Source organism: Malania oleifera, chromosome 3 (assembly GCF_029873635.1).
Source record: "Malania oleifera isolate guangnan ecotype guangnan chromosome 3, ASM2987363v1, whole genome shotgun sequence".
In the NCBI taxonomy this organism is placed as follows: Eukaryota; Viridiplantae; Streptophyta; class Magnoliopsida; order Santalales; family Ximeniaceae; genus Malania; species Malania oleifera.
In genome coordinates this window covers 75,277,075-75,303,675 of record NC_080419.1, presented here as the reverse complement: position 1 = coordinate 75,303,675, position 26,601 = coordinate 75,277,075, and the positions used below count along the sequence as shown (strand labels likewise).

General features: G+C 36.9%; 2 protein-coding genes across 2 annotated transcripts in view; one reads left to right on the top strand and one right to left on the bottom strand.

The window, feature by feature from the left end:
• The window catches only part of LOC131151754 (protein unc-13 homolog), a 36,005-nt gene extending 31,654 nt beyond the window's left edge, over positions 1-4,351 (top strand). Inside the window, exons 4-5 of the mRNA XM_058103154.1 lie at positions 2,722-2,911; positions 2,999-4,351. Coding sequence (XP_057959137.1) covers positions 2,722-2,911; positions 2,999-3,933 — 1,125 coding nt within the window. The 3' untranslated portion in view covers positions 3,934-4,351. The remainder of the gene's footprint in view (positions 1-2,721; positions 2,912-2,998) is intronic.
• An 835-nt stretch (positions 4,352-5,186) lies between these two features.
• The window catches only part of LOC131151863 (nuclear pore complex protein NUP85), an 80,714-nt gene continuing 59,299 nt past the window's right edge, over positions 5,187-26,601 (bottom strand). The window contains exons 15-18 of the mRNA XM_058103315.1: positions 26,453-26,523; positions 26,237-26,324; positions 6,437-6,493; positions 5,187-6,145 (exon numbers count right to left, since the gene is read on the bottom strand). Coding sequence (XP_057959298.1) covers positions 5,951-6,145; positions 6,437-6,493; positions 26,237-26,324; positions 26,453-26,523 — 411 coding nt within the window. The 3' untranslated portion in view covers positions 5,187-5,950. The remainder of the gene's footprint in view (positions 6,146-6,436; positions 6,494-26,236; positions 26,325-26,452; positions 26,524-26,601) is intronic.

Here is a 26,601-nt window from a genome sequence, read left to right as displayed (position 1 = left end):
TCTTCATCCTTCAAATGTGTTGAATTTGAGGTTGAATTTTTACTGACTGGGGGAGATTGATGCAGTATGAGCTTCAAGGTCTGTGACCCAAATTCATTATTTTTGGCATTTAAAATTTTTTTTGGCAATCTCGTGATTCATTATTTTTCAAAATTTTTCCTATTTTCGCTGCATTTTTATTGTTGGGAGTTAAGTTAATAATCTCGTAGATTAACTAGGACCTTTATGCTTGAGGGATTTTACAATTATGTTCTGCTTTTAGTTTTAAGAATTTGACATTATTTCATAGTGATTGCTTCTTATGGGATCTGATATTATTGCCCAGAGATTGTTTCCTCATTTGGTATTGGGATCATGGTCTCAAGTTTCCACGAAATTGTCAAAATTTCCATTGAAATTTCCAGTTTTTGTCACCCTCGAAATCGAAATGGCTGTCAATTTCCATCTTACATAATTTTCGTTGAAAATTTCAACGAATCATCCGAAATTTTTTGAAATCTCAAAATTTTAACTATAAAATGAAATTTGCTCGAAATTCAGACGAGAGATTTAAAAGTGAAGTGAAATTTCTCTCTCAATTTATTTTATTCTTTTTTAATGAAACAAAAGATTATTACAACTCTTGAAATTATATGAAAAGATAAACTTACAACAACATTTTATTTAACCATTCATGTCGAAATTGTCGTTACTTATATAGTAAATATTATTTAAGTTAATGTAAACTTGCAACACATTTTATTATACCATTCATGTCTAAATTATCATTATTTGTATAGTAAATAAATTTTAAATGATATATGAATTTCATTTGTATTAATTGAATATGTTTAACACATTATCTTACAAATATGTTTGATACACATTATATTACAACTTTTCCACCTCATACGCAACATAGATGTATTTAACTTGTAATATATTAGTTCTAAAACTTGCATTATTATGTCTAATAACTTCTAAAGTTACATGAAAGAATTCTGTGCTTGACTACTGATTTCCGCTGTTTTTTCAAATTGGAATTGAAGTTGACATCGAAATCAAAATTTCCATACTTTTGGAGCTTCGAAATTTGAAAATCAAATTTTAAGACCTTGATTGAGATAAAACCTATATAAAAGGGTTTATTTATGGCCATTAGAGGCAGATGTGAATATTGCGAATTATGCACTAAACTGAGTCTTGCTTTAATTTTCCCTCTATTTTCCACCTATTCTTGGGTTTCTCCTAATTTTTATTATTTTCTTGCTGATTCTCTGTTGCCAATCGGTCCGCATCACATGGATATCACATTCCTGGGAATGTTGAAAGAGGCCATGAACTAAACCCCCTTGAGCTCAAAAGATGTAGGCAAGTCTGCGTAAGCATCAATTTCAACAGATTCATGTAAAAAGGATTTCTCATTTCTCGGGTTCTTGGAAGTTGTAAAGATCAATGGCAGTAACAACGTTACCGAGTCCCATCTCAGTCTAGTCTAAAAATGAATGTTATGAAATTTTACACAAACGGTAATTGCTTCAGAGAAGGCTTTAGCTGTTCTAAACTAGGTCTTGATAATTGAAGAAACCTTAGGAACTACCAATACGTACTGGTCCATTTGAAGAACCCAGTCTCTAGCACTAGATTCTTGAATTTGAAAATGTAGGATCCATTATTGAGTGTAAAAATCCAGAGATTTTTTTTTTTTTTTCATATTTTATTAACAATATTCTTTGCTTAGGAAAAGGGAGGAGCGTCCCTAAGGAACTGACCAAATACAGAATTCTCCCACTTTGCAGCACCTGCATGAAATACATTTTCTGGACAATTCACTAGAACCTTTCCTCGTTAAGGTTGAAATAGCATAAATCAGTTTCTTTGGCACCAGGATTTCTGAATACATTCTTCCAATCCAAAATAGATACAGAATTATTCACTGGACTGTAGCTTGAATGCAAACATGCAGCATTCAAAGGAATAGATCACCAGCAATGACAGATTGCTAACAGAATTCGGAAGAATTAATTTTTTTTATCCCTCTGATCATTGTGAGTAAGCATATGTATTGGAAATAATGCAGCGCTGAATTGAAACCCAAAGGATTCTTCGATTCCAAGTCCTGATCCCCAGTAGAAATTAAGATTGGGAAAATGTAGAAATCAAGCTAAGATTACTGATATTCGATTAGAAATTGATGAAAGAACACAGAATCAGTGAAAGGAGAAAAGCAAGAACTCATCAAGAATCAAGAAGCCATGCTTGGTTAGATCAAGCCTGCTAACTTGCACCTAGAGTAACTATTTTCTGTGCCCAAAGGACCATATAAATAATTATCTTATTCATCTTTAGCAGTACTTTTTTTTTTTGTTTTTGTTTTTTTGTTTTATTGATTTTGCAAGAATTGTAGGGATGAGATGCACTAAACTATATTGCTTGTATACAATCTAATGTCTTGATTATTGTTGTTGGATGCTTTTGGCTGGTGAGTTGCTGCTAGGAATTTTGGTAGGTTGAAATAGAACAATCTGACTGACTCTGAGTTAGAAGTACCTTCAACTACAAGTTCTGTAATACGAAATAAAATGCTTGTATACTTAACCCTAATTATGGCCGTAGGAGTGACATATACCCTCTCTTTATATTTCCTGCTGCACTCTTGAATCTACATATCTAATATTTTCTCTCTATAATTCCATTATCATATTTTTCCTTGAATTATTCTCATGTACTGGACACTTATAGGTATGGAATCCACGGGTCAATAAAGAGGGATTTGCTCCCTCTGCTGTCGAAACGTTGCGAATAATAGATGAAACATTGGATGCATTCTTTCAGCTACCAATACCAATGCATCCAGCATTACTTCCTGACTTGGTGGCTGGCCTTGACAAGTGTCTTCAATATTATATGACCAAGGCAAAATCTGGCTGTGGTAAATGCTTGCGAAGCTCACAAGAATCTTTTTGTAGTTCTTAGGCTTTTAATTTTGATTATCATTGCCCATGAATTTGATATGCAGGGACACGGAATGCTTTTGTCCCCACTATGCCAGCACTAACCAGGTGTACGACAGGATCAAAGTTTCATGGTGTGTGGAAGAAGAAAGAGAAGCCACAGAATTCTCAGAGGAGGAATGCTCAGGTTGCTACAATGAATGGGGATAGTTCTTTTGGGATAGCACAGCTATGTGTTCGTATTAGTACTTTGCAACGAATTCGAATGGAGCTGGAAGTTTTGGAGAAGAGGATAATCACTCTTCTAAGGAACTCAGAATTTGCTGAAGCAGAAGACATTTCAAATGGGTTGGGGAAAAAGTTTGAGCTCTCAGCTACTGCTTCTCTGGAAGCAATCCAACAACTATGCGAGGCAGTGGCTTACAAGATCATATTCCGTGATTTAAGTCATGCACTGTGGGATGGTTTATATGTTGGGGAGCCATCATCTTCTAGAATTGAACCTCTACTTCAGGAGCTTGAGCAAAACTTGATGATTGTTTCAGATATTGTACATGAAAGAGTTCGTACTAGGGTTATTACTGACATTATGAAAGCTTCCTTTGATGGGTTCTTGTTGGTTTTGCTAGCAGGAGGTCCGTCTCGTGTTTTTTCCAGGCAGGACTTTCAAATAATAGAGGACGATTTCAAATCTTTGAAAGATTTATTTTGGGCCAATGGGGATGGGTTGCCTATTGAAGTGATAGATAAGTTTTCCACTGCAGTGAGAGGTGTCCTCCCCCTTCTCCGTACTGATACAGAGAGTCTCATTGAGCGATTCAGACGTCTGACTTTGGAAGCCTATGGTTCTTCGGCCAAATCCAGGCTTCCTTTGCCTCCCACTTCAGGCCAGTGGAACCCCACTGAACCAAACACACTTCTCCGTGTTTTGTGTTACCGTAATGATGAAACAGCTTCAAAGTTCCTAAAAAAGACCTATAATTTGCCCAAGAAACTGTAACATCAGTTTGAGAAATGGTTATGGCAAACGGGAAAAAGGTTCTGGTAAGATTGGCAGGACGTTCTTGCAGTTCATCTTGTATTTAGTATGTTACCCCTGGATTAGATTTATTACGTCTGTCATGCTTGGGCTTTGGGCAAGCATAAGTTGCCTGTTGGATTCATGACCATCCTTGTATAGTCATTATGAAAGTGATCTGGTATATTTCCAGAGATCCAGAATTGAAAAATTGCACATACTCCCGAAGGTTTGCTTGTGGAAATGCAGCTTGAGATTCTTTACTATTCATCATCTAGAGATTATTAGGTCATGTTCAAATATTTTTTTTTTTCCCAATGTATTTTGTATTCTGCTTCTAGCAGCATTTGTTGGACCTTGTGGGGTTCTGTTTTATTATTGTTATATATTATTATTCTTTTATGGATGTGGTGTGGATTGTGTTCTCTTTTGTTCCTGTACAAGATTGTGGCTACTCATTTGGTGATTTAAATCATGGTTTTTGTTGAAAGCCTGCACCATAGCATGGGTGGCTCTAGTCAAAATTTTAGGGGCTCCTGGGCATGGTTGGGTTACTCCCTAATCGAACTTACTGAAATTATGGTTTAAAATGGTTTTAACCTAATATTTAATGACAATCAAATTGAATTGTTAAATATAATTTAAAATGTCACAATTATATTTTTTCTTTCATAATAATCATCTAAATTTAAAGTGCTTAAAATAAAAATTTAAGCATGAATATTATATTATTACAATTTTTTTTTAAAAAAATTTTAATTATTAAAAATTTATATAATGGTATATATATGATATGCATTATATGTATATTTTTAGTATATCAATTTGATTTGATTAATTGTTATTAAATGGGTTGAACCAATTAATTAAACAATTTTCTCGTTTGAGGTTCAATTTTGCAATTTGGTTCAGTTTTTCACCTGGCTCCTTGCCATCTTTGTAAGCACCCCAAGGAAACAGAAAGCTGACTCTTTTCCAATGATTTAATAAAAAGGGGAGCTAAATTTTTGAAGATGGCTTGGAAGGGATGAGAAGATTCTGTTGAACTAAATTTCTTTTTTCATTCTGTTGTAGTTTTTCTTACCCTGCCAAACAATAAGAAGTTTCTTTTAAAACAAAAAAGAATTTCACCTAACCCCCTTTTATGTTTCTCAATTTTCTTCACACGAAAAAACAAGAAGACAAATTTGGAGAAAAGGTAAAATAAAAAAATAAGTTCTATAACAATTTCAACAGACCTCAACAAAATTGACCTGTATAATTATTATAGCTTCCACACCGAATTTTTACAAGCCTGTTAAAGCAAAGTGCACACATTACCAATAATTCCATGTCCCATGACATACGCAACCTCCTATCTAACATTGGTTTCACACAACTGCAATTAGCATCAGGCTGAATGGAGAGGTGAAGCAGAAGGATGATGTGCTTCCAAGACGTGCGCACATGGCACCATTGCCATCTCACAGACAACACAGTTGGACAGCAGCACCAATGACGATTCTGAAGGAATATGCATAGAAGGCATACATAGCTTACATTCTTCACGACGACCTGCAGAGACATTTGGTACATTAGTCCTCCACTGGCCGCTTGTCTGTCAACGTCCACATGTAATTCTGCACCACTTTCAGAACACGATCATTGTCCCATGAACAAGAATACAACCAGTACAGGCATAATTGGGGGCTACTTCTCTCCCACAGTAGCACCTTTGTTTCATTCAGTGATAATTACTGTGCCACATCACTCAATACAAACAGGTGCTCAAAGCATTTATGTTAGGGGAAAAAAGTTAGTGATAATTCCAGCTTGTAGTTTTTTGGCAAAATGTTGGGTATACTCGCATGATGAAGTGATTTCACATGGATATGAAAACAATTTTTAACAGGAGTGAGACATGGCAAATGAGAAGGAAAAAAATTGAGGCTTTGACAAAGTGGAAGTTAAAGGCATCAGGCTTGTATTGATAGAGGTGTCCATAGAGGAAAGCAGACCCTCATTCTTCGAGGATAGCACGCCCTAGATTTGTAGCAAGGGCGAGCCTTACGGAGCTTAAGGCCTGTGGCGGCAAGTCAGTTTCAATGAAATCTGGTCGCAGCCTTGCCATGGACAACTCTTGCAGTTTATTCAACAGGACGTTTGTCTGAGAGACATTCAGTAGAGGACGTTCCCACCAATTAAGTAGCTTCAACTGCACACCAACATAAAAATCAACAGAAAATGTCAAAAAAAAAAAAAAGAAAACCAAAACCTTGGGTGAGAGAACAACAGCATTTTTTAAAGAACCAGTTTTCGTATTCTAATACCACAAAGGGAAAAAATGTAGTCTAGTAATTGCATGAAGGTTCTTAGCACAGTAAGTAGCCAAATTTTAAGCATCAAGTTTCATCATACAATTACACAACTTGCCGTTGGAAGCCACAAGAAGCCAAACTCAATATCTTTGAGAACTAAGAGAAGCATTATGAGAAAAAAAGCTCACCGAATCATATAGAAGAGGCAACCAGAAGCGTTGAGGTGTAGAAGGGTTTCTCATAAGCTGCAGAATCATAGCAAGAAAAGCAGACCATAATACAAATTAGGAGATTACAGTTACACATGCCAATTTGACCTTTTCATGGTGTGGAACACAGAAAACAAGAGCCATGATGTTTAAGCATCAAGTTTCATCATACAATTACACAACTTGGTGTGGAAAACAGAAAATAAGAGCCATGAATCGTCTCCCTGTAAAATTACAAAGAAGTTCTAAAATCTCTCCACTGCTAAGGGGGGCCTCTTTGCGTCAATATGTGAGTGCAGAAATATGGGTTTTGATTAATAGTGTAAATTGTCATGTGCTGTGTGCAATTGCAAGCACATAATACAGAGTAAATTGTTTAATTTATAAATTTTATAAATAACATATTTATTAAACAATATGTTGACTCTATGAGTCCAATCCTATTTTGATAATGACAAATCACTTGGTATTTGATTTGTGCATTGAGATTATGGGCAGAAATATTATTTAGCATGCATGAAAGATGAATGAGTCATGGAAGCCACGAGGAGTAAAGCATATACACCTGAAACAATTCATGGAACTAAAAGCGAAGAAGGATGAAGGAACAAACTTCTAGTTGAAGACTTCAATGGGAATTGGTATCTAGATTTGTCATATGATATATTTTGAAGCTCAATTACATCTTAGACTGACCTTAGGACTCAAACATCTCATGAAATATTTATTTGAAATAGTTCTAAGTTGAAATGAATTTTCGAGGCAAATTATTAGAGGCCTCGTTGACGAACCCCTTGGTCTTGTCGACGAACTTATGAAGACCACTCGGCGACGAACACATTGTCTTGTCGACGAGAAAATACCAAGAGCACTAAAATTTCAGGCAGGGCTCTTGCCAACGAACTCATAGCCTCGTCGACGAATGAGTGTTGTACACTCGTCGACGAACGTACCCATTCGTTCACGAAGATCGGGTCGCTAACTTACGTTTCAACGCGTACACGAATGAAAAATCTTAGTTCAACGGCCGGTATTCGTCCTAGGGCCGAGAACACTTATAAATATATCTTCTAAACCCTAGAGTACTAGTTCTTTGCCCATCTCTTGAGAGCTTTGCACACTTTCAGATCATTCTTGGCCTATCTCTAGAGAGTGTTGAACATATTGCAAGAATCGTTGTCTGGGCATTCGCATATTCAAGATCCAAACAAATACACGCACAACTTCTGCTAAATCTGGTTTGATCTTGAGGTTTGGAATAATTGTTTATTGATCTTTCAATTTTCTAATACACTTTGTTCACTCCATTATTTGATTGGCTAAAATTTTTTTTGGGGAGCAAGAAACAAATTTTCCATAGCTATTTATTTGGAAGATCTTTTTGGAATAGTAGTCTAAAGATCGAATCCCTGTGATTTTCAAAAGTATAATTATATTCAAGGAGATCTATCTTATCGGTGCAAAAAGGTATCTAAAATAATACATGTCTGTAAATCTTTGATATACTCAAAGTCACTTTTATTCAAAGATTTAATCTTACGAGTTATTCGCTAGCAAGAACCTAGATCTGTATCATTTTCAAGAATTTATTTTGGTATACTTGCATAAAGCGTTTTGAAAATAATCCTAAGTACTCCAAAGCTCCTATTGGGTAACAAATCAAGTTGTTTTTGGAGATATTGATTAAAGGGAAATATTTTATGCATATCATACTTATAACGATTACATCGTTAAATACATATTGAGCTTCAGATTGTTATCACATAAGCATGTGTTAGGTTTTATTGTACTCACTAGCTTGTGTAGAAGCATTTGGGTTTTTGCAGAAATTGTTATTTATATTGTAATCATGGTTCGGGGTGTGAACCGGGTGTGAGGAGAAAGCTGTATCTCTTGTAAGTAGTGGGCTAGGAGGAAGTTGTACCTCTTGTAAGTAGCGGATTGTAAGGGAAGCTCCGTCCCAGTTAAAGGAGCGGATTATTTAGTGGAATCCTTGAGTGGGTTACTCAAGGCGAGGAGGTAGGTTGGGGTAGCCCGAACCTCGTGAAATCGAGCTTGCATCTCTCTTACCCTTATCTCTATTTAAATTCCGCGTAATCATATTGCGAATGTGTTGATCAATTGGTGTATGCCTGAATAATTGGGTAACATTGTATGCTTGATAAAGACACTTAAAACTACGCATTGGGTTGATTAATTAAATTGATTGAAATAGTAATTGGGAACTTGCAAGTTTAAAATTATCGTTTACAAAATTAGAACCTAAAGGATCTAATTTTTTAGAATACCCAATTCACCCCCCTCTTGGGATAACACCATAATTCACATTTGGTATCAGAGCGGGTTTACATAGACTTAATCATTATTTTTGTAAAACGATCACATGACACACATCGGTGTAACTCCATTCGGTGAGAGACACTCGTCCACTAGACCACCAATTTTCTGTGGTGTAAATTACACTTACTGGAAATGTAGGATGAGTATATACCTGTTAAATGTAGATTGGAAAGCGTGGAAAATAGTTACTAAGGGAAATCATGTTCCTATGGAAGTAATTGATAAGGTCAATGTACCTAAAACTGAAGATGAGTATACAGAGGAAGACTGAAAATCTATACAAATAAATGCTACTGCAATTGACTTACTTTTCTGTGCACTAGATGTAAATGAATTTAATAGGGTGATGGCTTGTAACTCTGCTAAAGAAATTTGGGAAAAAATTAGAGGTCACATATGAAGGTACTAAGGAAGTAAAAGATAGTAGGATAGACATGTTCACTAGTGAATACGAGGCATTTAAAATGACTGCTGATGAATCTATTCAATCCATGTATACTAGATTCACACACATCACGAACTCTTTAAATACCCTTGGAAAATCTTACCTTACTTATGAGTTGTTAGGGGACTGCCTCCAGTATGGGAAGCTAAAGCTACTGCAATAGCTGAAGGAGGAAATCTAAAGGAGATGTCTGTGGATGAACTAATTGGATCGCTCATCACCTATGAGCTAGCCATAAATGAGAGGAAAAGTGAGCAGAATAAGGCAAAGAAAATTACCACGCTTAAGGCACCGTCAAACAACTCTAGTGAAAGAAGTGATTTTGATACAGAAGACGACATAACCTTGCTAACAAAGAAGTTCGGGAAGTTCTTGAAGAAGAATAAGAAGTTCAACAGAAATTTCCGGAACTCAAAAACAGAAAGAGGAGGGTCAAGCATGAAGAAAAAGAAGGAAGATCCACCAACTTGCTACAACTGCAGAGAGGTTGGACACATCAAGCCTGAGTGTCCCAAACTAATGAAAGCATTCAAGAAAAAGAAGAAAGCGCTAAAAGTCGGTTGGGATACGCACAACACAAGTAGTTTAGAATCTGAATCCAATGATGATGAGATTGCAAATCTGTGTCTAATGACACATGATGACCTTGAGGTACAATCATCATTCTCATCTTCTTATTATTCCAGTGATTCTGAAAATGAGAATGACATTCTTTCATATAATGAATTGAAACAAGAATATTTGTACACTATTAAAATGCTTGAGAAGAAAACTAAGAAAATTTCTGATTTGAAAAGTAAAGTTAAAGAACTTTCAAGGTTAGTAGAAGGTCAAGATGAATCTCATGCATCCCTCATAAAAGACAAGGAATTGAAAATTGAAGAGTTAGAAAAGATTTTGAAAGATAAATATAAGATTATTGGTAAGTTTACAGAAGGACAAACTAATTTTGAAAAACTCTTTGGAATTCAAAGAAACTCCCTAGAAAAGGAAGGTCTTGGTTATAATGGAAAGGATAACATAGAATAGAGACATCTTTACATGGGATATTTCGTAAGAGAGTCAACAACTTATGTTCCAGCTAAAGACTCTTATAAAAATGTTACATGTTTTAAATGTAAGAGGTTGGGTCACATTAAGTTTGACTGTCCTTTTAAAAACAAAGATGTCAAAATTAAGAAAGTCAGGAAAGTCAAAGGAGAATCAAGTGCTAACCCCCATGGACCCAAGAAAATCTGGATACCAAAAGTAGTTATCTAATTATGTCTTATAGATATACTTAAGATCCTCCTTCTCAAAAGACAGATGGTATATGGGCAACGGATGTTCACGTAACATGACCAAGGATAAAGCTAAGTTCACATCCATCACACCCAAGGACGAAGGATTTGTCACTTTTGGGGATAATACTAAGGGAAGGATCACAGGTGTAGGTAAAGTATTCATCACTAATTATAGATGATGTTTTACTGTTTGATGGTTTAAAGCATAACTTATTGAGTATAAGCCAACTGTGTGATAAAGGTTACAAAGTGTCTTTTGAACATAATAAGTGCATTGTTGAACATAAAACTGATAATAAGATACTATTCACTGCTGAGCATCATGAAAACGTATACACCACCAGTTTTGATAACTTAACCTCACAAAGTGTAACATGTTTCTCTGCTATGAGTAAAATTAGTTGGATTTGGCATAGGAGACTAAGATGCACAAACATGGACTTAATATCTAAACTAGTTAAGGGAGACTTAGTTAAGGGATTGCCGAAGACAAAATTCGTCAAAGATAAAATCTGTGATGCTTGTCAACTAGGAAAACAAGCAAGATCTAATTTTAAGAAGAAGAAAGTAATTTCCACTACTAGGCCACTCCAGTTGCTACACTAAGATCTATTTGGTCCAAACCCAATTAAAAGTTTAGGAGGAAAATCATACGCATTCGTTATAGTTGATGATTATTCAAGATATACATGGGTATTATTCTGATCACAAAGATGAAGCGTGTGAACAATTCATAAACCTGTGCAAGAAAATCCAAAATGAAAAGGGATATACTATCACTAAAAATTCGAAGTGATAGGGGTAGAGAATTTAAAAATCAAGGCATGGAAGACTACTACAATTCATTAGGAATAGCTCATAATTTTTCGGCTCCTAGAACACCACAACAGAATGGAGTAGTTGAAAGAAAGAATAGGTCTATACAAGAAATAACCAGAACTATGCTTAACGAACATAAACTACCTAAGTACTTCTGGGCTGAAGCAGTGAATACCGCCTGCTATGCTCTAAATAGAGTTTTAATTAGACCATCCTTAAATAAAACTCCATATGAATTGTGGAATGGCCATAGACCAAATATATCGTATTTTCATGTTTTTGCCTGCAAATGTCTTGTACTAAAAAACAATGAACATTTAGGAAAGTTTGATGTGAAATCTGATGAAAGCATTTTTCTAGGATATGCCTTAGATAGTAAAGCCTACAGGATATATAATAAACGAACTTTAACTATTGTAGAATCTATCCATGTAGTATTCGATGAGTCAAATCCTTTCTCCAAAAAGACTGATGATGATGAAATTGAGATAAATAATGGAATTGAAAAATTATCCATTGAAGATAATTTAAATAAGAGAAATGAAATTAAAGAAACATCTTCTGAAGATAATCAAGTTGAAAATGAGGTTAATGAACCACCTAAAGAATGGAATTACATAAAGAATCACCCCATAGATCAAATCATAGGCAAACCATCACCTAGAGTAACCACTCAATCCTTACTTAGAAATAAGGTTAGTCATTTTGCATTCCTATCTCAAGAAGAATCTAAGAATGTGAGTGATGCAATAGAGGATGAATCTTGGGTGATGTCCATGCAAGAAGAGTTAAATCAGTTTGAGAGAAATAAAGTCTGGACATTAGTTCCTAGACGCGAGGATAAGTCAATTATCGGAACAAAATGGATATTTAAGAACAAGAAAGATGAACATGGGATAGTGGTTAGAAATAAGGCAAGACTAGTAGCTCAAGGATATAATTAAGAAGAAGGAATTGACTTTGAAGAAACCTTTGCACCTGTAGCTAGAATGGAAGCCATTTGAATCTCTTAGCCTATGCTACTTTTAAGGATTTCAAGTTATATCAAATGGGTGTCAAAAGCGCATTTTTAAATGGCTACATAAGTAAAGAAGTTTATGTAGAACAACCCCCAGGTTTTGAAAACCATAAGTATCCAAATCATGTTTATAGACTAACAAAAACCTTGTACGGTTTGAAGCAAGCTGCTAGAACTTGGTATGAAAGGCTAAGCGATTTTCTACTAGGAAATGGATTTACTAGAGGTAAGATTGACACAACACTCTTCATAAAAACTAAAAACAAGAATAAGCTCCTAGTCCAAGTATACGTAGATATCATTTTTGGAGCAACAAGTGAAGAGTTGTGTAATGAGTTTGCAAGTACCATGCAAAGTGAATTTGAGATGAGCATGATGGGTGAACTAAATTTCTTCCTAGGACTTCAAATAAAACAAGCAAAAGATGGAATTTTCATAAATCAATCAAAGTACATTAGAAATCTGCTCAAAAGGTTTAACATGGAAGATGGAAAAAATACTAGGGACACCTATGAGTTCCTCGTTGAAATTAGACAAAGACGAACAAGGTATACCAGTAAATGTAAAGCTATATTGTGGAATGATTGGTAGCTTACTGAATCTGACTGCCAGCAGGTTTGATATAATGTTTAGCGTATGCTTATGTGCAAGATTTCAGACTGCACCTAAAAAGTCCCATCTACTAGCTATTAAAAGAATACTTAGATATCTGATAGGAACCATTGAACTTGGATTATGGTATCCCAAGTATACCTCCTTTGAGATTGTAAGTTATTCGGATGCTAATTTTGCCGGAAGTAAAGTGGATAGAAAAAGCACAAGCACACATGCCATTTCTTAGGAAATTCTTTAATATCTTGATTTTCAAAGAATCAAAATTCAGTTGCATTATCCACAGTTGAGGCTGAATACATAGTGGTTGAAAGTTGTTGTGCTTAAACGTTATACATGAAGCAACAACTTATGGATTTTGGATTAAGCTATGACACAATTCCTATAAGATGTGACAATACAAGTACAATAAACATCTCAAAGAATCTTATATCACATTCATGAATTAAACACATAAAAATTGGACATCACTTTCTTCGTGATCATGTGCAAAAAGGAGATGTGACACTTGACTTTATATGCACAAATGAACAATGGGCAGACATATTCACGAAATCACTTGCGGAGGATAGGTTTATCCAAATTAGACATGAATTAGGACTTATGCATAGTCGTGAAGTTGCCTAGAATTACGTTAGAATGCATAATTAAGGGAAAGCAACTTACATTAAAATTGCCAATGGTTCTACATTTTCATTTGTTTTGGCAAAACGTTACACATTTGGTATCAAACTTTGGACTTTAATGGACTATCTTACTTTTCATGCCTATGTCAATTAAAATATTGTATATGCTCTATTGAATTAAATTGGTAGAGGGAGAAGTAAATTAAATTGCATAGGGGGAGAGATTGATTTTTTTTTTTACATTGAGATATAATTACGTCAGAATATTTTTATACATGCCTTTTTGTTGATGTCAAAAGGGGGAGAAGCGTGTGTGCAAAAATAGTTTATAGTAAGTATAAATTTGCGAAAAGGGGAGACGAATATAGTTGCAAACATAGTTTTTGAGCTTTACGTGCGAAATTAGTGTCTATTCTATATTGTGTAAGCATACTTCATATTGTCAAACTTTATATTGTGCATTAATTGAGGGGGAGCCGTGTTAGGCCCAACCCATTTTCTATTTTTTGCTCGTGTATTTGTCATCATAAAAAAGGGGGAGCTTGTTGACTCTATGAGTCCAATCCTGTTTTGATAATGACAAATCACTTGGTATTTGATCTGTGCATTGAGATTGTGAGCAAGAATATTATTTAGCATGCATGAAAGGTGAATGAGTCATGGAAGCCACGAGGACTAAAACATATACACCTGAAACAATTCATGGAACTAAAAGCGAAGAAGGATGAAGGAACAAACTTCTAGTTGAAGACTTCAATGGGAATTGGTATCTAGATTTGATGTATTTACATGTCATATGATATATTTTGAAGCACAATTACATCTTAAACTGACCTTAGGACTCATGCATCTCATGAAATATTTATTTGAAATAGTTCTAAGTTGAAATGAATTTCCGAGGTAAATTATTAGAGGCCTCGTCGACGAACCCCTTGGTCTCGTCAACAAACATATGAAGGCCACTCGGTGACGAACACATGGTCTCATCGACGAGAAAATACCAAGGTCACTAAAATTTCAGACAAGGCTCTTGTCGATGAACTCATAGCCTCGTCAACGAACGAGTGTTGTACACTTGTAGACGAACGTACCCATTCGTCGACGAAGATCGGGTTGCTGACTTACGTTTTAGCGCGTACACGGATGAAAAATCTTAGTTCAACGGCTATGATTCGTCCTAGGGCCGAGAACACTTATAAATATATCTTCTAAACCCTAGAACACCAGTTCTTTGCCCATCTCTTGAGAGCTTTGCACACTTTCAGATCATTCTTGGCCTATCTCTAGAGAGTGTTGAACATATTGCAAGAATCGTTGTCTGGGCATTCGCATATTCAAGATCCAAACAAATACACGCACAACTTCTGCTAAATCTAGTTTGATCTTGAGGTTTGGAATAATTGTTTATTGATCTTTCAATTTTCTAAGACACTTTGTTCACTCCATTATTTGATTGGCTAAAATTTTTTTTGGGGAGCAAGAAACAAATTTTCCATAGATATTTATTTGGAAAATCTTTTTGGAATAGTATTCTAAAGATCGAATCCCTGTGATTTTCAAAAGTATATTTATATTCAAGGAGATCTATCTTATCGGTGCAAAAAGGTATCTAAAATAATACATGTCTTTAAATCTTTGATATACTCAAAGTCACACTTTTATTCAAAGATTTAATCTTACGAGTTATTCGCTAGCAAGAACCTAGATCTGTATCATTTTCAAGAATTTATTTTGGTATACTTGCATAGGGGTGAGCATAATTCGGGGAAAACCAAATTAACCGAATTAACCGACCGAAATTGGTCGGTTCGGTTCGGTTAAAAAATTATGTTCGGTCGGTTCGGTTATGCTTTCCAACATTTCGGTGAATCGGGTTTCGGTTCGGTTAATGGAGAATGTTAATTCGGTTAACCGATTAACCGAATTAATAATTAATTAAATTTAAATATAAATTAGTAAATTAAAATCTGGTTATTATTTTTCTGGTATTCTCTCAAACTCTCAGGCTCAGTCTCACACTCAACCAGAACGCAGAAGACCCTCCCTCACTGGCAATGAGTCACTGCCTCTCTCTCGCTCACCTGAGCTCGCTCATTCGCAGTCCACACCAGACACCACCGGTCCACCAGACTCCATCTTCACGCGATGCCGTCGTATGTGTCCATCGCCGTCGCCGACTCGCCATCGCCGCCATCGTCACCAACACGGCAACACAGACTACACAGTCATTGCTCTCTGAAATCGGAAGGCCATCACCGAGTCACTGCCTCTCTCCCACTCATCCGAGCTCACTGCTCCGCACCGCCATCGCCATCGTCGTCGCCGTCCATCGTCATTCGTCACCAGCACACAAGCTGACAAGCTCCCTCTCATTCTCATTTCTCTTCTCTCGTGCACATACCAGTTCACTGAGAAGTGAGAACCACCCCCGAGTCCCCTTCCTTCACTTCTCGGGAAGCTTCCCCCCTGCCCTCACTTCTCGGATACACCTTCCCGGCTTCCCCCCTTCCCTCACTTCTCGGTTAAATTCGGTTAACCGAATTACCCGAAAAATAAATTCGGTCGGTTCGATTCGGTTCAGCCAAACGGTTTGGTCGGTTCGGTTAACAGTTTTCTTTAACCGAAAATTTCGGTTAATTCGGTTAATTAACCGAATATGGCCGAACCGACCGTTTGCTCACCCCTATACTTGCATAAAGCGTTTTGAAAATAATCCTAAGTTCTCCAAAGTTCCTATTGGATAACAAATCAAGTTGTTTTTGGAGACATTGATTAAAGGGAAATATTTTATGCATATCATACTTATAACGATTACATCGTTAAATACATACTGAGCTTTAGATTGTTATCATATGAGCATATGTTAGGTTTTATTGTACTCACTAGCTTGTGTATAAGCATTTGGGTTTTTGCAGAAATTGTTATTTATATTGAAATCACGGTTCGGGGTGTGAACCGGGTGTGAGGAGAAAGCTGTATCTCTTGTAAGCAGTGGGCTAGGAGGAAGTTGTACCTCTTGTAAGCAACGGATTGTAAGGGAAGTTCCGTCCTAGTTAAAGGAATGGAGGAGAACTCAAAGCTCAAATCCAGCTGTCCACCCAAGCTCCGGAAGCTTCAGATCATGGATGGACATGAAGATGATGCTCGACCATGTGGCGTGACCAGCAACACATAAGGGCGACTTAGTCTTCCACTGCAAACTCCAAGGTTCAGACTGAGATCAGAATGCCGCAAGGTTTGGCCAAGTGACACCCTAGAGCGACCACGTCGAGATACTGAGACAGAATTGAAATTCAGAAATATCGAGAGTCTCGACGAAATGTTTAACCAGGAGACCTTCCGGAACGACTATCAAAAAGCTGGTTTAGGAGATTTGCATCCAACCCCGGTTATGTTGCGCTTTGTTGATCAATCTATAAAAAGACCTTAGGGCATTATAAGGGATGTCTTAGTCAAGGTGGATAAATTCTTTTACCCTACTGATTTCCTTGTGCTAGACATGGCACCTATCGGGCCATCACAGCAGACAGGCCCGGTCCTTTTGAGCCGATTTTTAGCTACTGCTAATGCTTGTATTCAGTGTAGGACAGGCGTCATGGACATCTCCTTTGGCAATATGCAACTCCGACTTAATGTGTTCCATACTCGGCAGCACGAACGTGACAATCTTCTTTACAATGAGGTCGACATGATCAATCAAGGTATTGTACAAGATGCATCCCCGACTTCATTAGGTGAACCCCCTGAGAAGAAGTCTCCAAGTGATCAACCTTCTACAATAAGTTTAGAGGATCCGTGCACCCGAATTCCTGCTTCTAGTAAGTTGGCCTCTACAATGGGAGGGAGACCTTGGAAAGCACAGTTTGAGAACCTTCCTACTCTCTCTAGTGTATTGGCACGGCCTTCTATTGAGGTTCCTCCGGTACTTGAATTAAAGCCTCTGCTACCTTCTCTTAAGTATGTTTTCTTAGGCACCCAAGAAATACTACCTGTAATCATATCATCTAGCTTGGATCAATCGCAGGAGTCAAGGCTCGTTCAGGTTCTACAGAAACATAAGAGAGCGATAGGATGGTTAGTAGCTGATCTTAAGGGATTTGACCCATCCATTTGCATGCACCGGATTCATCTCAAACCATATGCTAAACCCATCCGAGAAATGCAATGGAAACTTAATCCCAATATGAAGGAAGTGGTTTTGAAAGAAGTGGTTAAACTTTTAGACGTAGACATCATATTTCCTATATCAGATGATAGTGAATTTGTGAGCCCCACGCAAGTGGTCCCGAAGAAATCCGGGATCACTATTGTTAAGAATGATCAAGGTGAAGACATCCCCACTCGCGTCACCAGCGGGTGGAGGGTATGTATTGACTATAGGAAACTCAATAACCTCACCCGAAAGGACCACCTTCCATTACCCTTTATCAATCAAATCCTAGAGAGATTAGCAGGACATAATATATTGCTTCTTGGATGGGTACTCGGGGTACAATAAGGTTGCAGTCCATCTAGATGATCAGAAGAAGACTACATTTACTTGCCCATTCGGGACTTTTGCATACAGAAGGATGCCTTTTGGGCTATGCAACGCCCCAGCAACATTTCAAAGGTGTATGTTGGCCATATTTTCCGATATGGTGGAAAAATTTCTTGAAGTATTCATGAATGACTTCTCCATGTTTGGGCCGTCTTTTGATGCATGTTTGGACAATCTATCTAATGTCCTTGCAAGATGTGTGGAAGCAAATCTGGTGCTAAGTTGGGAAAAGAGTCATTTTATGGTCCAAGAGAGCATAGTATTGGGCCATATTGTCTCTAAGTAGATAGGGCAAAATTAGAATTGATTTCTAAACTACCGCCCCCTACTTCTGTTAAACAAGTGAGGTCATTCCTAGGACATACTAGTTTCCATCGGCGATTCATCAAGGACTTCAGCAAAATCTCACGATCATTGACCAATTTGTTACTGAAAGACGCACCCTTCGAATTTAATGAATCCTATCTTGATGCGTTTGAAACTCTGAGGACACTGTTCTTCTCCGCCCCAATAATGCAGCCACCTGATTGGGCTTTTCCTTTCGAAATTATGTTTGATGCATCAGATTACGCCGTCGAGGCCGTGCTGGGACAACGAATAAGCAAGTTACCTCATGTAATTTATTATGCTAGTAAGACTCTGCAGGGAGCACAATTGAATTACACTACTACTGAGAAAGAGCTCCTAACTATTGTCTTTACTTTAGACAAATTCCGCTCTTATCTATTGGGGTCCAAGGTCATTGTATACTCAGATCACACTGCCTTGAGGTACCTCCTTAATAAGAAAGAGACCAAACCTAGGCTGATAAGGTGGATTTTGCTCTTGCAAGAATTTGATTATGAAATCCGGGATAGGAAGGGCACAAAAACTATGTCGCAGATCATTTATCCCGCATCTTAGCTGAGGGTTCCACTGACTCTTTCCCAGTACAAGATTCTTTCCTGATGAACAACTCTTTGCTGTTTCTTCCCAACCCCCATGGTTCGCTACCATTGCCAATTACTTAGCCACAGGAGTCATTCCTCATGAATGGATGCAGCAGGAAAGAAATAAGTTTTTATCACAAGTGCGACAGTACATATGGGAAGATCCGGATCTCTTTAGAATAAGCCCTAATTCAATCATTAGGCGGTGTGTCCCCAAATGTGAGTAGCACAGTATGAAGTTTTGTCATGCTTTGGAATGTGGTGGCCATTTCGGTGGAAAGAGAACTGCAGCCAAAGTACTTCAGAGTGGATTCTTCTGGCCTACACTTTTCAGAGATGCTAACGATTTTTTTCAATCATGTTCACGATGCCAGCAAACTGAAAACATCTCTAGGGTTTACAAGGGTTGTTTTACAAGTTAGGAAAGTTTGCAACAGATCTCGCGTAGCAGATCGTCGTTGTCGACCAAGTCGCTCCTTTGGCATTCTTGTGTGCACCCTAGTTGGATCTCGCGGGAAGTCAGTGATTCAAATCTTCAATGTCTTCGACTTCGTCGCGCCTCAAGGTCTTGATGGTCGAGCTGATGGTCAAGACTTGCAGTATCTCGATCCTTAGGAAATCTCAGTATCCCGACATAGTCGCCCCGAAAGGTCTCTTGATCGAACACTTCGTCGAGACTCTTAGTATTTCTGAATTTCAGTTCTGTCTCAATATCTCAACGTGGTCGCTCCAGGGTGCCACTTGGTCGCGCACTTGGTCGAACCTTACAACATTATGATCTCAGTCTGAACCTTTGAGTTTGCAGTGGAAGACCAAGTCGCCCTTATGTGTTGCTGGTCGTGCCACATGGTCGAGCATCATCTTCATGTCCATCATGATCTGAAGCTTCCGGAGCTTGGGTGGACAACTGGATTTGAGTTCTCCAAATCCTCCTTGACTTCTTGTAATGCCTAACTCCATGGTTTTAACCTGTTTTTCCTTAAAAGACAAACAAATCTTGCATGTCTCTGAACAATGATAACTCTAGAAAAATACATAATAAAATGACGATAAACAAAGATAAATAAGGGTCTAAAATCATATATTTTGGGGACTTATCACAACCCCCAACTTACACTTTGCTAGTCCTTGAGCAAAGCAAAATCTAAGAAAACTACCAAATCCAACCTATATCCTCTTTCGCGGAAAACACAGTTGCATTTACCGTATCCAACAAGGCTTTAAACCCCTAGGTTGATCCTAGTGGGCGAGTTCTAGTCTCGTGAGGGTTTCCAGAGCGATACCTACAAACACCAGTTTAAAAGATGGAAACGCATGCAACACAATCATACCATTTTGCATACAAAAATATAATCTTATTACATATATCCTTCATACACGACTCTACCATACACACATTCCGCAGCATTTCAACTATGTAAAGCTCAACTGAATAGAGCCATTTCAAGATACTACTCACAGAGAATTAACCCATGATTATTATTCAAAGTTAATATTAGCATGTAAATCCAAGTATGAATAGGCCACTTCACAAGGCATGTGTTAAGGTGTATGATTTGTCTCACTCAGAATGCTTGGAGGCACCTGCAGAACGGTCGTCTTGACTCAACCTCACTGGTTTATTCCCTCAAAATTCACTCAAGAAAATGAGTCCACTATCATACGTGAGGAAGAGTATCATGATCAAACGTCTCACATATTTGAAGAACTAACGCTAGAAGTGCGGAGGGGGCCAGTCTTATAAGAAAAGGCTACAACCTTAAAGGTGTTGGGTTCTTCACCGTAGCATCTTCTCACTCACTCGTCACACTTAATCAAGACCACCCTAGATGAACTTATTCCCAGGCTTGCATGAATTCAGCAAATGCATTGGCCAGAAGATCCTTCATACGTGCAGACTTGTAGTGTGTGTCCTTAGCTTGACCTTTTGATATTTTCTCAGAGCAGGTGTATATTTTTGTTTTCATTTCTCTCTACTCACGTTTCTCTTCTTTTTTCATTTTCTTTCTTTGTATGGTCAGTTGAAATGTTGCGGAGTGTGTGTATGGTGGATTCGTGTATGAAGGAATCTGTATGTAATAAGATTATATTTCTATATGTAAAATGATATGATTGTGTTGCATGCGTTTCCATCTTTTAAACTGGTGTTTGTGGGTATCGCTCTGGAAACCCTCACGAGACTAGAACTCGTCCACTGGGATCAACCTAGGGGTTTAAAGCCTTATTGCATACAGTAAATGCAACCGTGTTTCCCGCGAAAGAGGATGTAGGTAGGATTTGGTAGTTTTCTTAGATTTTGCTTTACTCGAGGACTAGCAAAGTGTAAGTTGGGGGTTACGATAAGTTCCTAAAATATATGATTTTAGACCCTCATTTATCTTTGTTTATCCTCATTTTATTATGTATTTGCCCAAAGTTATCATTGTTCAGAGTTATGCAAGGTTTGTTTGCCTTTTTAGGAAAAATAGGTTAAAACCATGGAGTTAGGCATTACAAGAAGTCAAGGAGGATTTGGAGAACTCAAAGCTCAAATCCAGTTGTCCACCCAAGCTCCGTAAGCTTCAAATCATGGATGGACATGAAGATTATGCTCGACCATGTGGCGTGACCAGCAACACATAAGGGTAACTTAGTATTCCACTGCAAACTCCAAGGTTCAGACTGAGATCAGAATACTACAAGGCTCGAACAAGTGACATCTTGGAGCGACCACGTCAAGATATTGAGACAAAACTGAAATTCAGAAATATCGAGAGTCTCGACGAAATGTTCGACCAAGAGACCTTCCGGGGCGACTATGTCGAGATACAGAGATTTCCTGAGGATTGAGATACTGCAAGTCTCGACCATTAGCTTGACCATCAAGACCGTGAGGCGCGACGAAGTCGAAGACAGTGAAGATTCGAATCCCTAACTTCCCGCGAGATCTGACTAGGGAGCGCAGAAGAATGTTAGAGGAGCGGCTTGGTCGACAGCGACGATCTGCTGCGCGAGATTTATTGCAAACTTTCCTAACTTGTAAAACAACCCTTGTAAACCCGAGAGCCTATAAGTATTCACTACGAACACAAGCTCTGGGTTCCTCTTTGGCGTCTCTTAAGTTAGTGACAGACCTACGAAGCCATTGAAAGCCAAGTTAGAGTAAGAGTAGAGTAGTTTCGGTTCGCGTATGGAGTGTTTGACGGCCTGTGACAACCGGCAGCGTTCATACAACAGCCGTGTATATTAGCAGATCTCCTCTTGTACTTCTGGCGTTAGAGTGAAAGACATTTTGAATGATAAAGGGATGATCTTTTTACTCATGCTTTCATTTATTACTTTCAATTAATTGCTTTCCATTTACTTGCTGTGTGTTTGATGAAAGATTGTAGATAAAAAATAAGCACTGCTACGTATCAATCAGAGGGAAATAGTCGGCTACGGAACTGCGGAGGTGTTCGTTATCGTTAAGACAGGGTATACTCCGGTTCCCGACCGTACTCCGGACGATTGGTGCACCCTTGCTACCCTATGCCCTCAATCGCCCCTTTTCCGCTTTGGCCCGCTCGGGTTAGTACTTCTATGGAAGTCTGAATGAGCGTAGTTAGAAGCATGGCGTCCAGCGTCTGATTCGGACCACAATCGCTTTGTAGGAGTAGGGTAACTTAGAAATTTACCTACTTTTCTATAGTATAGATTTACTTGCTTTCAGTTACATGCTTTCCAGTAGTTGTTGGACAATCACCATTGCAAAATACCATCTTTTACTTCTTTTTCATAACAAGGTTTTTGTAAACTAAATTGGAAGTGGTTTAATAACAGTGCTTAAGTTTCCGTGGATCGATACCTAACTTACCCACTTTCTATTGAACTTGGGATAGTTAGGTTTTATAACTATTATTTTTGGTAGTTAAGGACCCAAGCCTTGGTGAGCCTACCATCTACGCTCGCGCAGCACACCTAATGCACTCCTCCATTTTACTCAACCTACTTTTAACTCTATGTACTACATCCTCTTCAATTTCTCCCGCTGCTTGCATAATAGATCCAAGATTCCAAAATTTCTTAGTGCTATTTATTTTTTGCTTATCAAGTCTAATTTTATCTTCAATATTCCTCCTTACATGGCTCAAATTACATTCATATATTTTGTCTTATTTCTACTTATCCTAAAATCTCTAAACTCTAAAGTTGTTCTCCAAAGTTCTAATTTAGATTTTATTCCCACTCTTACTTTCATCAATCAAAACAATATCATTTGCAAACAACATATACCATGAGATTTCATTTTGGATATTCCTATCAAGTTCATCAATCACTAAAACAAATAGGGTACTCACCGTAGAAACTTGATGTACACCTACTATGATTAGAAATTCTCTAGACACTCTATCTTACAGTCTTAACACTAATCGTTACACTATCATACATATCCTTAACGACATCAGCATATCTGCTGCATACTTCTTTCTTTTCTAAGACCCACCATAAAACTTTCCTAGGAACTCTATCATATGTCTTGTCTAAGTAACAAAAAACCATTTGCAAGTCCCTCTTCTCTTCTCTAAATTTTTTCATTAATCCTCTTAGTAGGTAAATAGCCTTTGTTGTTGATCTCCCAAGCATAAAACCAAATTGATTCTTTGAGATCCTCGTTTCTATTCTTATTCTTTGTTCAATTATTCTTTCCCACAATTTCATCATATGACTCATAAATGTATTCCCACAATAGCTATTACAATTTTGAATATCACATTTGCTTTTGTAAATAGGTATAAACGTGTTTTTCCTCCATTCCTTTGGCATTTTCTTGGTTTCTATAATAGTGTCGAATATATTAGTTAGTTTTTTTTTTTTTTCCCCCAAGAGATAAACAGGATGTTGAATACATAAGTTCACTACATATTTCCTTTATCCCCTAGATATTTCCAAACTTTAATTGGGATGTTATTTGGTCCTATACATTTCTCACTTTTCATCTTTTTTGAAGTCATCTTAACTTCAATGACTCTCATTTTGCGAACAAATCTCAGTTTTTTAGTCTTTTCCATATTTGTCACTCCTAGGTCTAAGCTTTTAATTTAGTTTTCATTAAATAACTTACGAAAGTATCTTTGCCACTTCTCTTTTATGTATTATTCTCCTACCAAGACATTATCAATCTCATTCTTTATACATTTAACGTTCCCTAAATTTTTGCACTTTCTTTCTTGGGCTCTAGCTAATTTATGAGTCTTTGTCCCCTTCTTTTGTATCTAGTGTAGGATATAAATTATCATAAGCTCTATGTTACGCTTCATTAATGGCATTTTTCTCCTATTTTCTTGCCTCTTTATACTTTTCAAAGTATTATGTATTTCTACACTTTTGACATGTTTTATACCAAATTCTTAGTCTTTACTACTTCATGGACAACTTATTCACACTACTAGCTTTCTTTGCTGTCCAAGACACTTCCTTTGGATTCACCTAAAATATCTTTTGCTATCTTTTTAATAGAGTTGGTTATTCTATTTTTTACGGAGTGTTTGCATTTACTTTATCCCTATTGTCCAATCACACTCTTTAATCATTTTATCCTCGAATTTTACTATATTTTCTCCTTTCAAGCTCCACCACCGAATCCTCATGCACTAGTTTATGTTGCTCTTTTCTTGAATTTCTTTATATAAATATGTAGTACTAAAACTATATGTTGTAAAAGTCAATATTTCCCTTGTGATCACTTTACAATCCTTGCAAAGTAAATGGTTTCTCCTCCTCGTTAAGATTATTTTTTTGCTTTATTTTGTCCACTCTTGAAAGTTATTAAGTGTGCTTGTTGTTTCTTAAAGCAGGTATTCATTATAACAAGATCATATGCGATGGCAAAATCTAAAATCATATCCTTGGGCTCTTGGGCTCATTTTTGTCTTCATATCCATGGCCTCCATGTATTCTATCATTTATTATTCTTTCCAATGTGTCCATTCAAATTAGCTCATACAAATGTTTTTTTAGACCCTAATATCCCTTGTATGATGCTATCCATATTCTCCCAAAATTGTCTCTTTAAGGTTTTTTGTTAATCCTAGTTGGTTAGCACATGCGCTAATGACATTTATTATCTCTCAACATACAACTATCTTAATTTTTATGATCCTATCCCCTATTCTTCCAACATCTATCACATTATTTTTTAGGCCTTTGTCTACAATGGTCTCCACCTCATTTTTATGCTTTTCTTTTCTAGTGTGTAAAGTTTAAATCCTGGTTTTCTGATTTCTCTACCTTTCTCCCCTATCCACTAAGTCTATTGGAGGCATGTTACTTTAATTTTTCTTCAAATCACTGTATCAACTAAGTCCAAGCCTTCTCCCATGTTGCCATGTTCCAAGTTGCTAAAATCTTTCCCTAGTTTCCTACACTACCTTCTTGACCTCTCCCATCTATAATGGCCAACCTAGCCCACCCTCGTCCATTTATCCAAACTAGTGCTTAAACTTAAAAAAAACACATGAAAACGAGAGTGTTGGAGTTCTATTCTTTATTATTTTTATCATTCTGTGGGTTGAATTGTAGAATAGTTAGCAGTAAAATCTTTTGACAAACACTTTTTATTCATCTTACCCTCACATAATCTAATCAAAATTTCATCACTGAAATTGGTGCTTTTTAGTTGATAATTTCTACCCATAGAATGATATGTATTCAACATGAATTTATTTTCTTATGAGATATTGGAACATAGAATGAAAACATAACATTTGCCTAAGATAACTGTCTATAACAGTATTTTTGTATGAACAAATTAAAAAAGTAAAGATAATAAATTCAAAGTAATAATATCTTTATCAAGGCTAATATATTATACTTAAGGCCTGTATAATAAGGATATTTTTGCATTAACAAAATTAATAAAATAAGGATGTCTTCATCAAACAAAATACTATAATTAACACGGGTCTATATAAGGGTAATATTGTATAAATAGCTTAAAAAGTGAGTATATTTTTGTCAAACAAAATGTTTACATCATTAAAAATTCATACTTTTAGATGAATAATAGAATGATGACACGTCTGGATAGAGTAAAATTCAGAATATTCCAAGCCACAGACAACCATGATTCCAGATTCTCCTACTAGTGGTATATCATTTTGATAATGGGATCCGTGCAATAAATTTAGGTATAACTGCAATACATACTGATATAAGGGATTCTACAGCTCGCCTTGCAGCATCAGTAGCCTTTCCATCATGAATCTGCTGGAGGGATTTCTTAAAATCCCTATACCTGTGTGAGGCATAAAATTAGAACCAAGAGGAGGAATGGAGAAATATGAAAAGATTATAGTAATTGAATATTTCTCTCCCTTAAATCTAAACAAGACATAGACAAGAGTAAGGAGACAAGATTTATACTTGTGCAGAAACTCTAGGCCTCCAGCAGCCTTTGATTCAGAACCCAACAACTCAATTAATCCTTCCCATTGCTGTAGGGACAAAAGACAATATGTCAATTAATGGGTAAAGGAATATTACAATACTATTTTAAGGGTAAATTACAGTAT